We start from the raw sequence: 14,509 nt of genomic DNA, 5'->3' as shown, positions 1-14,509 counted from the left end.
CGCCCCGCGGCCAATTGGCAACGCCGCGGCTTTTCCGCCGCTTATCTGTCGTGCGTCCGTCGAGGCGCGTCAGTCGGTCGAGACCCGCGTCTGGGCCTCCCGCGCCGGTCCCCGCCCGACCCCGACCCGCTGCTGCCGCGCCGTGCCTCTGGCGCCATGTCGCAGAGCGGGACCCCCGGACTGCAGGAGGAGAACTTGCAGGGTGAGGCCGCGGGGGAGCCGGGGTGGGGTGCGGCGGGGGCCCGCGCGGGGTGCGGCGGGCCGGGCCGGAGTGGGGCTCGCTCGTGGAGGGGGTGCCGCGGGCCGGGACGCCGGCTGGACCCCACCAACAAGCCTGAGCTCGGTCCGTGGCCGGCAGCCCCGCTGGACGTCGCAGCCGCGTGTCCGCAGAGCTGCTTGAGGGCCGCGCTGCCCCCTGCCCGGCACTTGGGTGTTGGCTTTGGCGAGCAGACGCCGGGGTGGTTCAGGCCGAACGGTGGGGCCCTCGCATTTCAGCCGAACGGGTTCTGTCCGTGGGGACTGTTGGGGCATCGTTGGGAGGAAGGAAGGGATGAAGGGGGTCACTGTGCTGCAGGGCTCAGGTCCACCCACCGCTCTTTAGTGGAAGATAAGCAGCTTAAAAAAACGGTATCGGCAGGTGCTAGGTTTTTTTTTTCTTTATTAAGTTCAGGTTCCACTTGTACTAGCCGGTCAGTTCCCAGACAGCTGGAAATTGATTTGTGGGTTAAGAAAAATACAAGCAGAGGGACACCGTCCCAGTGCATGCAGGGCCCCCCCGCCCTGTGCCTGCTGCTTGTGCGTCTGTAGACTCTCCTCCTGCATTTCCAGAGCCGGGCCCAGACCAGGCGGCCACTGCTCGCTTGCACGGCCAAGTGGGCGGCAGCCTTGGGATCTGCCCCTTGGGGCTCGCCTCAGTAGGGCCGCCACCCAGGCCTTGTTCTCCGGGCCCCTTGGAGTGATCCCCAGGGCCCGGGAGAAGCCCGCTGACCCACGACCTTTGTATTCTCTGAAGCAGAAGTTCAGTGAGCAACATGAGCATGTAAATAAGCTTTGGAGACGGCCGTTCAGACCTTTGGGAGTGAATTTTTCAGCTCATTAGGACTGTTAAAATTCTTCTATTCGGAAGAATCTAGCGAGCTGCCAATTATTTTTCTTGTTCCTTAACATGATTTTACTGGGCAAGACGTAGTCTCCTGCTGTGTGTAACCAGCCACTTTTAAAAGTTCTGTAAGCTCTTTAAAATTCGACATCGACTGATTTTCTTTGAAACAGATAAATGGATTAAGGGTTTAAACTTCCTGTCTCTTCGTCAGATCCAGTTGTATGGACTCTTTGCCTTAGGACCATCCTTTTTCTAATTATCAAGCTACTTCCCCAGCACAGTATTTTACTCACAGCCTGGGATCTAGTCTCTGCAAGTGTTCTGAGTCCTCCTGAGGGGGCTCAGATCGCCATTCCTTGACTGACCCCAAACTGCTGAGTCATTGGCGATACAAAATTGCCAGCTTCTGAGTTAAAAGCTGTTTCTGTGTTTTGCATATTCTATAAAAAGATGGTTACACTGAGGCTCCTCTGGTCCCTTCTGGAGAGTACGTGCTGCGGGGCACTAGCTCGGCCTCAGCCGCCGTGGGTGGAGTCGCTTGCGTCACATCACGTGGGGCCTCACAGCTGCCCTGAGAAATGTGAATCCGGGCCTGGTTCCTGGCTGAGGCGGTGCTTGTCCCCGTCTGTCCTGATTTGATTACCTCTTGTTTATGTTTGAACCAAGTACTAAGCAAGCCTGGGTGAGCCCAGCCTGCAGACATCCTCCCTGAGGAGGCAGCAGCAGAACTGGTCCCTTTTTGCCCTCTGGTCCATTCTGGTTTGAGCTGTTGTCTAGCAGGATACTGTGTGTGCCTTTCTTTCCCCCTGGGACCTAAACCTGCCTCAGTCTGGGTGGGAGAGAGGGAGTTGTGTGCAGATGGTGTCAGTACCACAGGGAGGGGGTTGCATCACTGACTTCCTGCGGGACTCCTGAGCATGAAGCTGAGCTGCTCGCGAGTGCCAGCCTTCGGTAAGGGGCCCACTGCCTTGCTCTGAGACGGCCCCCTCCCCTCCGCGCTTTCTCTGCAGCCAGCCCCACGGTTTGGTTGTCGCAGGCAGCCCACCGTGGGCAGAGGTGTCTGAAGAGAAAAACTTGATTTCTTTTGAAGGATAATGGTAGGATCGAGAAGTTTTGACAGTGAAGGGGTTTCGGCCACCTAGATCCTAGCCCAACCCCCACATCTCACAGATGGTCACTGTGCGGCCCAGAGGCTAAGTGGAAAAGAGGGGAGGTGACCTGTAAGATGAAGGGCCAGTGGGATGCTGGGAGCCTGAACGACAGCATCTCCGACGGCGGGGTCCTGGTGCACCTCCCGAACCACCGGTGGAGGGAAAACCACCCAGTTGGGAACCGGGATCCTAAATGCTCCACCCCGTTTCGACACAAGTTCAAAGTTACGGGTTCATCAGGTCTCTCTTGTTCCTGTCTCACCTAACCTGAGAAGCTTTTGTTATTTATTTTCTAAAACACTGTTTTATTTACTTGTAAATAATGATCCTGTTTATAGAAAGCTTTTAGCACCTGCAATTTCGTAAATAAAACCCACCTCTCCCAGGGAGGAAGCCCACTCCAGAACCAGCACCCCCCTGTTGACTTTGATCCCACTGTCCGGAAGGTTCTTGGGATGCCTGCCTCTCCCCTCATCAGTGCTCTCTCCCACCCTGGCTGCCCAGCATCGCCATTACAACTTTTTCAAAACACCCGCATGCTGGGATTCTGCATCAGCATTCCAGGCCAGAATTTTCGGAGTGCTGGGCCGGGCTTCTCCACACCAGCCAGGGCCACTCAGTGGGGTGGCCTTCCTTGGGCTGGAGACAAACACTTGCCCGGATGTGGAGCAGGCACTGGGGCCAGGGGATTCGCTGTCCTGTTACAGGGGAGGCAGGAGCTGTGCTGGGCACCTCGTCTCTAACTTGTGGAGAGATGGGACGCCCGCGGCCTTCCTCTGTGTTGGGGGGAGATAGCATGGGGAGGGACGTGAAGTTAGGAAGGAGGGCTTGCCTTGGGTCTGTAACACCACGGTCTCTTTCTTTGATTATTCCAAGTTACTTGGTATATTGTGATTCTGAGGAAGCTTTCTGAGGTCACAAAGCCACCTTAATTCCCACCTTTCCATCCCCACCTTTATTGCTTAAAAAGAGTGATTTTAATGCCTGTGTGATGTAGGTGGACCAATAGCCAGCCCTGTGTTCCCTTGCCAGGAAGTACGCTTCCTGCTTAGTTGTTGCCGGTTAATAATAAAACACTTGTCCTGGTAAATCATTCTTGGAATACAGGTTTTGGACTCAAAGGTATAGACAGTCCAGAATGGGATTTTTTACTTTCTTGGGATGCTTAGAGCTTTTTAGGATATGATTTTTAAAAAACATGAGTCTGTCTCATTGGAGTGTTAAGTTGGCCCTTGTGATGTAACAGAAAATGCGTACCTGCATCTAATAGTGTTACATGTTAATTATATCTGTTTATTTTTTAATTTTTTTTGAAGATTTTATTTGTAAGTAATCTTTACACCCAACACAAAGCATGAACTCAACAACCCCGAGATCAAGAGTTGCACACTCCTCTGACTGGGCCCCTAGGTGTTCCAATTACATCTGCTTAAAAAAAAAGTTCATATGTGATCTTTTTCCCTTCTTCTTGGCACAGCTCCAAAAACCCTTGGAATTTGAGTGATACTAGTGGCTTACTGATCAAGAGCCCCTTTTGTGAGGAGCCCCTTTGGAACACAGTCTGGTAGTGAGGTGACTTGGGGGTGGGGTAAGACGGGGGACACCCCCTCGTGGATGGGAAGGGCTGGAGATGGGTTAGAAAACCTTCACACAGCAAGGGTCAGAGTTGTGTTGAACGAGCCGCTTTCCTCGTAGCCGGTCCTGCGGGTCTTTCCCAGTGGGCTCTTCCTGAGTTGTATTCTGTCTGATAATGGGTAGATGGACGTCAAGTGTCTTCCTGAGTTCTGTGAGTTGTTCTAGGGAATGACCGCACCCGGCCGGGTGTTGTAGGGGCCCTGACTGGTAGTCTGCAGCAGGAGCGTGAGGGGCCCGGACAGCCCGCGTCTGCTCCAGGAGAGCCACTGTGCGCTGGGACTGCTTGTGCGGACCCGCCGCGCTCCGGCTTGTGTGCCGGTGGGACTGAACCCCTGCACAACGCACCCCCATTGCGTGTCAGAAGTGGAGCCGGGCCCGGCATCTGAGTGACAAATGGAGCCTAGGAGCGTGGAACCGAGCGGAGCTGGTCTCCTAGCTGGCGGAGTGGCCCCGGAGCAGGACCATGCCAGGAGCTTTTATCATGATCCCTCAGGGTTGGGCGGCACCGGAGGTGATAGGAGGTGGGGGCAGGTGGTGGGGGCAGGTGGTGGGGAGCCGGTCCGATGCGCGGTGTCAGGGATGCTGGGGTGTGGGACACCTGAAGGCCCTGCAGCCGCTGTGGACACCGTGGGTGTGTGGCCCTGGCCGCCTCGTGCGGCCGGGCCAGCGTGAAGCACTTGAGACGTTAAGGAGAGAAGTCTTGTGCTAACCAGAAAGCTTGTGTGATCATTTTGTTAGTTAGCTAACTGGAGGCTGAGGGAAGCTGAGTGGCAGGGTCTTTGATTTGCTTTTTTCTGATGGTGACCTATGCAAGCAACAACCGAGGGCCGGTTAGGACTCCGAAGAGATGCCCGTTTGGCGTGCTGGGAAGCTGGAGGCCTGCTGGTGCTTCGGCCCACGTGGTGGAGCGGAGTGGGGGGCTCCATCCCTGCTGCCCACACAGTGTTGGAGATCGCGTGGTGTTGTGCAGGGCCATGCTGGTGTCAGCAGAGGGGCAGTTCTGGGTCACGATAGTTGTAAGACAATTAGCTACAAACATGGCTCATTGTGTGACTCTGGTCTCTGCATTTCTGTCTGTATAGGCCACCTTCACCCTGCCTGTCGCACCCCTGGCCTCCATAGGCCACCAGGGTGGCCTCTAACAAATGGTGTTGGAGATACATAGACCTGTGACACAACAGAAACTGTCCGTTTTGGGCTCAGAAACAGACCTGCACACATCGCCAGCTTGATTTCTGACAGGAAGTGCACGGCACGGGGGAGCGGGGAGCAAGGGCAGTCTGGTCAGTGAGCAGAGCCGCTGGCTGTCGGCAGGGAAAACCTCACCCGTTTGAAACCATGTGCACAGACTGAACCCAGGCTCATTAAACCCAGATCTGCGTGAGGGTCCCCACCAGACAGGTCTCCATGGCCACAGAGTAGGAAGAGATTGAAACTGAATTAAAATCAAAGACCTGTTAGAACATGACCTTAAACCTGAAAAGGCAAGCCACAGGGAAAGTTACTTTGCTGCATGTTCAGACAAAAAAAGGCTTGTGTCTTGAATATTGAACTCCTACAGAAAGAGTAAGAGATTTTTGAACAGCTAATTTATTTATTTTTTTCAGAGAGAGTGTGGTGGGGCAGAGCGTGAGAGAGAATCTCAGGGAGACTCTTGCGCATGGAGCCTGACGCAGGGCTAGATCTAAGGACCCTGAGATCCTGACCTGAGCCCAAACCAAGAGTGGACGCTCAACCGACTGAGCCACTCAGGCGCCCCTTGAACAGCTAATTTAAAAAGATGTTGTCCAAATGGCCCGTAAACAGGAAAAGATGTCCAGTTCCATTGGAAATCAGAGAAATATAAAATAAACCACACAAGACACTGTCACAGAATGGCTAAATTTAAAGACTGGTTTATTGGGAGGACCATACCTTGGTTCAGCTGTGTCAGAGGGCAGGCCTTCCTAATACCACTCAAGTCTACACGTGCTACCTTTGGCCACCGTCCTGCTCCTGGGTCTGTCGACAGAAACGAGAGTGCGGCCACCACGAAACATGAGCAGTTACGGGGGCGCCGGGGTGGCCCAGTTGGCTAGGCGTCTCACTCTGGGTTTCAGCTCAGGTCATGAGGGTCCCTCCTGGTGCTCGCTGTCTCTCTCTCACAAATAAATCAACCTTAAACATACTAGCAGTTACGGGAGCGCTAGTGGTGCTGCCACATACCTACCAGATGGACAGTTGGTGGCGGAGCCATCCGGTGCATCCTGGGCCGCAGCCCCAGCATGCGGTGTGCTCATCCACAAGCACTTGGCGGGCCCCCAAGTCCAGCCCCACTGGGCGTTGCGGTTGGACCCCCCCCCCCCCCAGCCCAGCTGTGCCAAGCCTGCTACTTGCAGTGCGCTCAGGATGTCTGTGTGTAGGGTCGCATCCACCCTTCGGGACGGGCCAGGACTGTTCTGAGCTCTCCCACCTGTTGGCTTCCCCCAGACACAGGCACAACCGGCGGCTCCTGCTCCCCAACCAGTCCTTGCCGGGCCCCATGACTGGGGTGCTGATGTGTGTGTGTGTGTGTGTGGGGGGGGGGGGGGGTCCCTCTCCTAGCAAGCATGGTGCGCCCAGGGCAGTGTTGAGATCGGATGGTGGGCTAGCCAGAGACCAGCCTCGCTGAAGATACTGGCTTCACATGCAGGGTGTGGTGGTGGGTCGGGGGTGGTAGGTGCTAGGTTCTATTTTGGTAAGCAGATGATCTGGTGCCAAGACAGCTCTCTGAATCTACAGAATCTGGGTAGAAGCAGTTCGGGATGCATAACAATTGTCAATTTTTAGTTCAAGTAAGAAGGCTGACTTCTTCCTGTGAAGAAAGGAAGGCTTCGACTTAAGTCGAAGGCCACTTTCCTACCATGTGCTCAAATGCTTCCTGGGTCTTACACGCTGGGGCTATGTTCCGTTGTCAGGCTCCTGGGTGCCTGAACCAAGGTATGGTCCTCCCAATAAACCAGTCTTTAAATTTAGCCATTCTGTGACAGTGTCTTGTGTGGTTTATTTTATATTTCTCTGATTTCCAATGGAACTGGACATCTTTTCCTGTTTACGGGCCATTTGGACAACATCTTTTTAATTTGGTTAATGTGGCTAATTGAATACGTGGGGGATGGCTTGCTCTGGTCAGTCACGTTCAGTGAGAAATTACCTTTGTTCTAGGCAGAGTATGTTCATCTGGCTTCTGAGGGAAGTAAATAACAATAGCAGAGACGAGTTTTGTGGGGCTTCAGGATCAGAATGTGATGCTGGTGTGGAAATAAGTGAATAAGAGATAGTATAAACCCTTAAAAAAACTTAAATCTCTTAAGCTCTTGTTGATGCCCTTTTTCTTCTGGAAGTTGAGTGGGGAAAAAAGCATTGTGGTCTGTTGGACTCTGCTGGCCCAGCAGGTTACCAGGCACCCATCTGGTGTCCCGGAATGGCAGGAGACCCGCAGATGAGCATCTGGGTGCTAGGGGCCGGCCTTGGGTCCCTGGGAAGGTGAGGCTAGGCCAGCCACTGGGATGCACCTGCCGGAGATGGGCGTGTTTTGGCAAGTTTCAAGGAGTTGGCCTGTTGTGTCTCCCCGGCGCTGCTTAGAAATGGAAGGGTGGAAGGGTGGGCTGGTTGTCTGTCAGGACTAGGCTCTGCAGTGGGCAGAAAATCCCAACGGTGCCCTTCTGTGTCTCCATCAGGCTCCTGGGTGGAATTGCACTTCAGCAATAACGGGAACGGGAGCAGCGTTCCAGCCTCTGTTTCTATTTATAACGGTGACCTGGAAAAAATACTGCTGGATGCCCAGCATGAGTCTGGACGGAGTAGCTCGAAGAGCTCTCACTGTGACAGGTGGGTAAATAAGCACGTTTGGTCCGGTGCTGGTTTATCCTGCGTGCGGGCCAAGTCCCAGAGTGCCCTCCCTCTCCCCGCCGGGTTCGCGGGAGCCTGGCCCTCCGGTGGGAGGGATGGGGCCTGGTGTTGGAGGGCCCGCGGTAAAGCCGGCGGGTGGACGTGGCAGGCAGCCAGTCACCGTGCCTCTGCCCCCGGCACGTCCTGGCTGACTGCAGACAGCACGGTTGAGTCAGAAAGCAAAGGTCAGGTGCTCTCGGGCTTGCCTCAGAGCACAGAGCTGGTGAGAAGGGCAGTACGGAGTCCACCCCCCACCCCCCAAAACTGGCTCCCCTCCGCCTGCCAAGCTCAGCCAAAGGGGAGCAGAGATGGTGGAGGGAAGATGTGGGTGCCGGCGCCCGTGCTTCCTCTTCGAGGAGACGGTCCTGGGCCCGGAGGGGCTTCGCTTCTCACGACAGAAATCATGTTAACATCCTGTTAATTTCTCGCATTCCCTTCTGTGTGCCTACCAAGCCCACCTCGCTCACAGACCCCTCAAGATACGACCCGAGCTTCGGAAATAGACACCCACAGCATCGGAGAGAAAAACAGCTCTCAGGTGGGCTGCAGCAGGTGTTGGTGATGTGCTGGCACGGCGAACGTGGCCAGTGGGACTGAGGAGGGAAACGTGTGTTTGTTGTATGGAGGTCTCTTGGCTTTTTCTAAAGCTGTGGGGTAGGAGCATCGCCCCTGCAGGCCTCACACTGAGCTGACCAGAACAAATACAGGCTCCGCTTAGCACGTGTTGCGGGGCCTCTGCTGCCCTCACGTGCCAGCCAAGGTGTGCGGGGGGGTGGGGGGGGTGGGGGGGTCCCTCGGGCCTGCAGCCTGGACAGGCCCGTGGCCGGTGGGGAGAGTCCCTGGGAGCCACTTTGTGGCCGGTCTCTGTCTTGGCTAGCAGTCGGCGGTGAGTGGGTTCAGGAGAGCCTGGCATGATACACGGAGCCACTCGGGGGCTCTGCCAGTGTGGGGGTGGCGCGGACACGCTGCAGCTGGCTGCCAGAGCCTCTGGCTTGCTAATGGCGCTTGCGTGGCTCAGTGTTAGCCCACTGGCCACTTACTTAAGTCGAAGGCCACTTTCCTACCATGTGCTCAAATGCTTCCTGGGTCTTACACGCTGGGGCTATGTTCCGTTGTCAGGCAGGCCTGTCTCTGAGAACCTGGGGCCCAACAGTGCTGGGCTGTGAGGCCCTGGGCCCCCCCCAGGACCGCCGGACCTGCGCACGTTGGGATGCACGGGCCAGGTTTCCTTTGGGTGTTTTCAGTGATGATGAGAACACGAAACAGTTGACTTCTCCCGTATTTAAAAATCGCGTAGGAAGTGAGGTCTTGGGGTCTGTACCACTGAGGCACTGGATCCCGTGGGGTCTCACTGCTGGGCCTCCCTCCCACCCAGGCCCTCCAGGTGCCCTGATGATACCCTCAGGGCAGCTGGTTCGTTTTGGTACTGTATTCTAGAGTAGCTTTTGCTGATTTTCAAAAGGAATTACATAATCTTTGCTTTTTTTTTTAAATTTTATTTGGCAGAGAGAGACAGCGAGAGAGGGAACACAAGCAGGGGGAGTGGGAGAGGGAGAAAGCAGCAGGCTTCCTGCCAACCAAGGAGCAAGGAGCCCGATGTGGGGCTCGATCCTAGGACCCTGGGATCATGACCTGAGTCAAGGCAGATGCTTAACTGACTGAGCCACCCAGGCGCCCCTGGTTCAGTTTTTTTAAATGAAAACAAAACAAAACTACCTGTGATCCTCCTTTTTAAAGTCCCCTATAATTAGCGTGTTTTCCTAACATACTTTATTTTATTTTTTTAAAATGTTTTATTTATTTATTCATGAGAGTCAGAGAGAGAAGCGATGCGGGACTCGATCCCAGGACCCCGGGATCATGACCTGAGCCGAAGGCAGATGCTCAACCATCTGAGCCACCCAGGCGCCCCTTCCTAACGTATTTTAGATGTAGCTTGAAAACACAGGTCTGTGAGTTTTTGGTTCTTTCCCTCCCACTGAACACGAAATTGTCCTTTTCCAAAGACTGTGGCACTGGCTGCCATCCTGTAGCCACAGACGCATGGGGTCTGTAGATTGTCATCTTTGAAAACCCGCCCCGCGGTCAGCATCTGCATGTGGATGCCTTGTCCTCACTGCTTCCTTAAGGGACGGTGTCGGCAGCCTCGCGTCTGTCTGGGAAGCAGGGACGTGAGCGGAGGCCAGAGCGGCCTGACGACGGCGTGTGCGGGGCACGGGCAGTGCTCGGTGGTGTGGCTGTGCAGCGCTAAGCGACTGCTCTCGGTTCTGTTGTAGTCTGAGGAAGATTATATCGAGAGAAGGAAAGAAGTTGAGAGCATCTTGAAGAAAAACTCAGACTGGATTTGGGATTGGTCAAGTCGGCCGGAAAACATCCCCCCAAAGTGAGTGTCTTCGGCGGCGCGGGCGCTTCCTGGCGGCGGCGCGGGCGCTTCCTGGGCGAGCAGGTGGCTCACCGCTTGTCCTCCCCAGGGAGCTGCTGTTCAAGCACCCGAAGCGCACGGCCACACTCAGCATGAGGAACACGAGCGTCATGAAGAAGGGGGGCATCTTCTCCGCGGAGTTCCTGAAAGTCTTCCTCCCGTCCCTGCTGCTCTCGCACCTGCTGGCCATCGGGTTGGGGTGAGTGAGGCCACGCGTGGCCTGTGTCCTGATGGTCCGGAGTACGGGGACCTTGTTAACCCTCATTCAGGTATAGATCGTAAGTCAGCTTAGGTAACATGAGCATGTGGACGAGGCCCAGAACGTGGACCCCAGATCCCGGCCCCCTCACTTGCCGGCCGCACTGAGATCGCGTCTGCCTGGTGCTTCCTGGATGCCTGGCTTCGGGTCTGGGCCGTCCCGTGTCGGCGCGGACCCCAGGCTCACTCCTTCCGTTCTCGCCCAGTGGACGGATGCTCTAAGCGGTCCCTCCCGCTGCAGCTGGCTGGGCTCAGGGACCTGCCACACCTCCCACAGCGCAGCCCCGTTCCAGTCGCAGGGAAGTGAGCCCCGTGCGTCTCTGGCATCTTGTACCGTGGGCTGGTCTTCCCCAGCCTCTGTCGTGGTATGTCGTGGTGTGCCACGGTGGTGTGTGCGTGCAGCTTGCCGGACAGACCGGATTGTATTCACGGGCATCTGACGGATCTGGCCTCCAGGGCCGCGAGGGAAACAGGAGGAGACAGCCCCCCATTTTCCCAGATCCCGTGAATGGGGCTGTTCAAAGTCGTAGGGCAGGTGGGCACTTCCTGGTCTTGCCAGGTTCCTCCTGGCCTGCCAGCCCTGTGGGAAGTGAGCGCCCTGCCAGCCCTGTGGGAAGTGAGCGCAAGGCTGCTTTCCCTGCCCTCCCTTTGGAGTCTCGGAGCTTCAGACCCTCATTCTGGGAACTATGCCTGCAATGTGGCTTCCCGGTGGGCCAGAGGCTTCTGGATGTCAGCGTCCAACATGAAAGTCCTCCACGGTCCTGGGCCAAACCCTGCCCCCTTTTCTGCTTGGAGTCACTGGCTTTATTCTGGCCCCTGTGTCTCAGAGCCAGGCTCGGAGTTTTTTCCAGAACTAGCAAATTAGGTTCCGTGGGAGCAGGGCCTGGTGCAGGTTTCAGTACCTGGCTTGGGCCTTCATTTCGGGGTAAATTTCTGCAGCCCGCTCCCACCTAGCGTCCCTGCCTTCCCTGCCGGACTCGGAGCTTGCTGGTGGCCCGGACCCGTCAGGGCTGCCTGTGGCGGTTGGAATGAAGTCCACCCGGGCAGGATCTGTGGGCTCTTTTCTGCCCGAGGGCAGGGCTTTGTTACTCCGTAAAGGCCTTGGTGAGGTGGGTGGTGATGCCCCGTGGGTGGCTCCCCAGCAGTGTGTCCACTGTATGAACGTAGAGACGGGCCATGTCGTGCGAGGATTTGTGGTTGGTTGGTGGCCTGCCTTATACGGGTACGGAGCACGCTGGTGTTAGGGCACAGCTGGGGTTTTTCAGAATTAGATTATAAAATACGTAATGACAGATCATGAAGTACTTGATAGATTCATCACAAAGTTCTTAAAAGCAGGTCGAAGGTAGCCAGTCCCCGACCACAGAACCTCTAACCCAGCCTGAGCGGCCCTGTCTCTGCTAACTGCTGATTGCTTTTTCTGTGAAGGATCTACATTGGAAGGCGTCTAACAACTTCCACCAGCACCTTTTGATGAAGCACTGGAAGCCAGCTCTCGCCCCGTAGCGGGGTTTCTGTCGGGGCTGGAGGCGGCACGAGGTGAAGAGCCGCCGCGGGCTGGGGCAGCTGTGCCACTGGATGGGTCTGTCTGTTCTGTAAATGCTGCGTTCCTAATTGAGTAGAACAGAAGAAGAGTTAAAAAAAAAAAAAAAAAACCATGCCAACCTGTAGTCATACCTATGGGAACAATTAATAAGCATGTCCTACTGATTAACATCTACTGTAATAATTTGGTAGTAAATTTTGTTTGGATATTATAAATATCAAAGTATAAATAATTTTAACACTAGATATGTATGACATGTAGTATTTCAACTTCAACAAAAATTATCTGTAACCAGTTACTCAGTTTAAAATACTTTATATTTGAAAAGAACAAATAATGTTTATTAAATGACGACTACATAAGGGGTTTATCCCAAATGAATATTGTGGCCTTATATTCACACTGTTCCAGGAAATACTATGTTTAAGTGGATGCAGGTTGTCTTTACTGAAGACTACGCTCAACTCTGCTGTCGGTCACGCCACGGAACGCAAGGAGCAGATGTGTCAGTCCTGCTCCGACACGAAGCCGCGGGCCCCTGCAGGGTGTTAACAGCTGTCCGGGCCGGTGGTCTTCTGTCCTCGGCACCTGCTAAGTATTTTTCCTCTCTCAGCCCTCTGGATTGCTGAATTTAGTCCTCCTCTTTGTGTTCGGTTTTTGTGCTCTTAGAATCAGCTTCATTCTAAGCAAACCTGTGTCTACTTCAAAAGACTGGAAATAGGAAAAAATAAATCTTTGCCAAATCCTTCAGAGATGACTGTAGTTATGTATGGTTTAAACGAAATGTCAAAAATCTTAGATTAAACCAAGCGTTGGCCCCATTGTCACCATTACCTTTTGGACGGCATATTTTAAAGGCTGCCTCGTGGACATCCTGTGTCTATTCCATTGTGGAATCTGTTCCACGTTTCCATCCTCATTCAGTTGTGTTAAAATAACATTCTAAGTTTTTAAAATTTCCATTTATATTTAAATGATTACTCTGGACCTAGCAGTGGACAGCTGCCTTATTGGGAGAAAGCTGGTTGATCGGCATTGGAATTCATGTAACTTCTCTAGAAAAGATAAAGATCCAAGTCACTTGGACACGCTGTGGTCAAGCCAATCTCGTGACTCGCAGTAGGTGGATTTGCCTATTGTCAGAAACAAAGGGGCTCGTTCCTTTGCTGCTTCTGTCCCAAGAGCCCTGACCATGGGGGCCGCACTCTGCCCGGCTGAGCCAGGTCCAGCATCTTTGGGATCCACGCCCCTCACGCATAGGGACTACCCTGTACCTTCTGAATGGTCTGTCGCCTGGGCGATTGGGGGCCCTCTGCAAGGCAGTTCCTTTTGTCCCCTCTTGGTGGCATTACTGAGCACTGAGCTGAGCAGCACTGGCTGGGAGTCCTCCACGACTGTTAGGGGAGTGCTCTTCTGTGGGAGACCTGAGCCTTCTAGAGGCCCCCCTCCCCGCCCCCCACCCCCCACCCCCCCCAGCATGGAGCCGGACAGTTGCCTCCAAGTGCTGTATTCGCATGGATCTCTGTGTGTGGTGGTCTTCCTTTTGGGTAGGGTAATCGCGCTGTAGTGGTTTTGCGAATAGCCCTTTGTACCTTTCATCATATTCACTGAATAGCATGTTTGGATTATGTTAAATGACGTAAAACACGTAGTTGCCGCTTCTGAATGCAGCTCCCTGGTCCAGACACCTGCAGACTCCGGTGGGGCACTTGGAGGAGTGCAGGTGGATACAGCTCTGGGGGAAAATCAGGCAGTACCTGGAAAACCACCTGCTCGTTCCTTCTGACCTGTAACGCACTTGTAGGGATCTACCCTGAAGATAAACATAGGTTGAGTCGGAGACTCTTGATTTTGTGTGGTCCCGTGTGCAGGCGGGCAGTGACGGTGCCGTGGCGCTCCCTTGCTGGAGCCCAGTGCGGCTTCTGAAAACTACCATGAGGGTTCAACAGACGGCTGGGGATTTCTGGGGTGTGCTGGTTCCCCAACAAACAGGAACTGGAGTTAGCGGCAGGCAGCTTAGAGTGGCCACCACATTTCTGATTGGTCAGTCTTCCCATCTGTTCCTCCCCAGGACCGGCCTGCTTCACCCGCGGCATGTACCAGGGATTCCTAGTGCCGAGGGGAGAGGTACCTGGGGAGGGCGGTCCCGCTTCAGTATGGGCCTTCTGGCATCAGGCAGGCTGCCCAAACTGCAGGCTGGTGAACAAAATAAAGTATTTGAAAAGAGAATATACATGGTGTGCTATCACTGTAGAAAAGAGCCAAAGAACACAACTGCTCAACTTGTGGAAAAAGAAACCCCGAATATAGAAATGTGGGAGACTGGCTGCTGACAGGGGTGAGGGGTGCCAGCTAAGGGGCGTGGGAAGTAGGCAGGAGAATGAAGGCCTATGCCTTTTTCGTGATGGACTCAGAACCACAGCAATGCTTTAAAGCCAGAATGCATAATCGAAGCCAATGTTTTCAAGGGAATTAAAAATGGAATG

At 54.4% G+C, this 14,509-nt stretch overlaps 1 protein-coding gene across 1 annotated transcript; it reads left to right on the top strand.

Moving 5' to 3' along the window:
• On the top strand, nt 1–12,777 carry BNIP3 (BCL2 interacting protein 3). Its single transcript, XM_027596809.2, has 6 exons — nt 1–202; nt 7,587–7,737; nt 8,251–8,335; nt 10,074–10,180; nt 10,269–10,418; nt 11,906–12,777. Exons 1-6 carry the CDS (start codon nt 157–159, stop codon nt 11,949–11,951), a joined length of 585 nt encoding a protein of 194 aa, XP_027452610.1. The 5' UTR covers nt 1–156; the 3' UTR covers nt 11,952–12,777.
• The last annotated feature ends 1,732 nt before the right edge of the window (nt 12,778–14,509 follow it).

The sequence above is a fragment of the Zalophus californianus genome, chromosome 15 (genome assembly GCF_009762305.2).
Source record: "Zalophus californianus isolate mZalCal1 chromosome 15, mZalCal1.pri.v2, whole genome shotgun sequence".
NCBI lineage: Eukaryota > Metazoa > Chordata > Mammalia > Carnivora > Otariidae > Zalophus > Zalophus californianus.
Note: the sequence above shows the minus strand (reverse complement) of the source record. Positions and strands in the feature narration are given on the sequence as shown.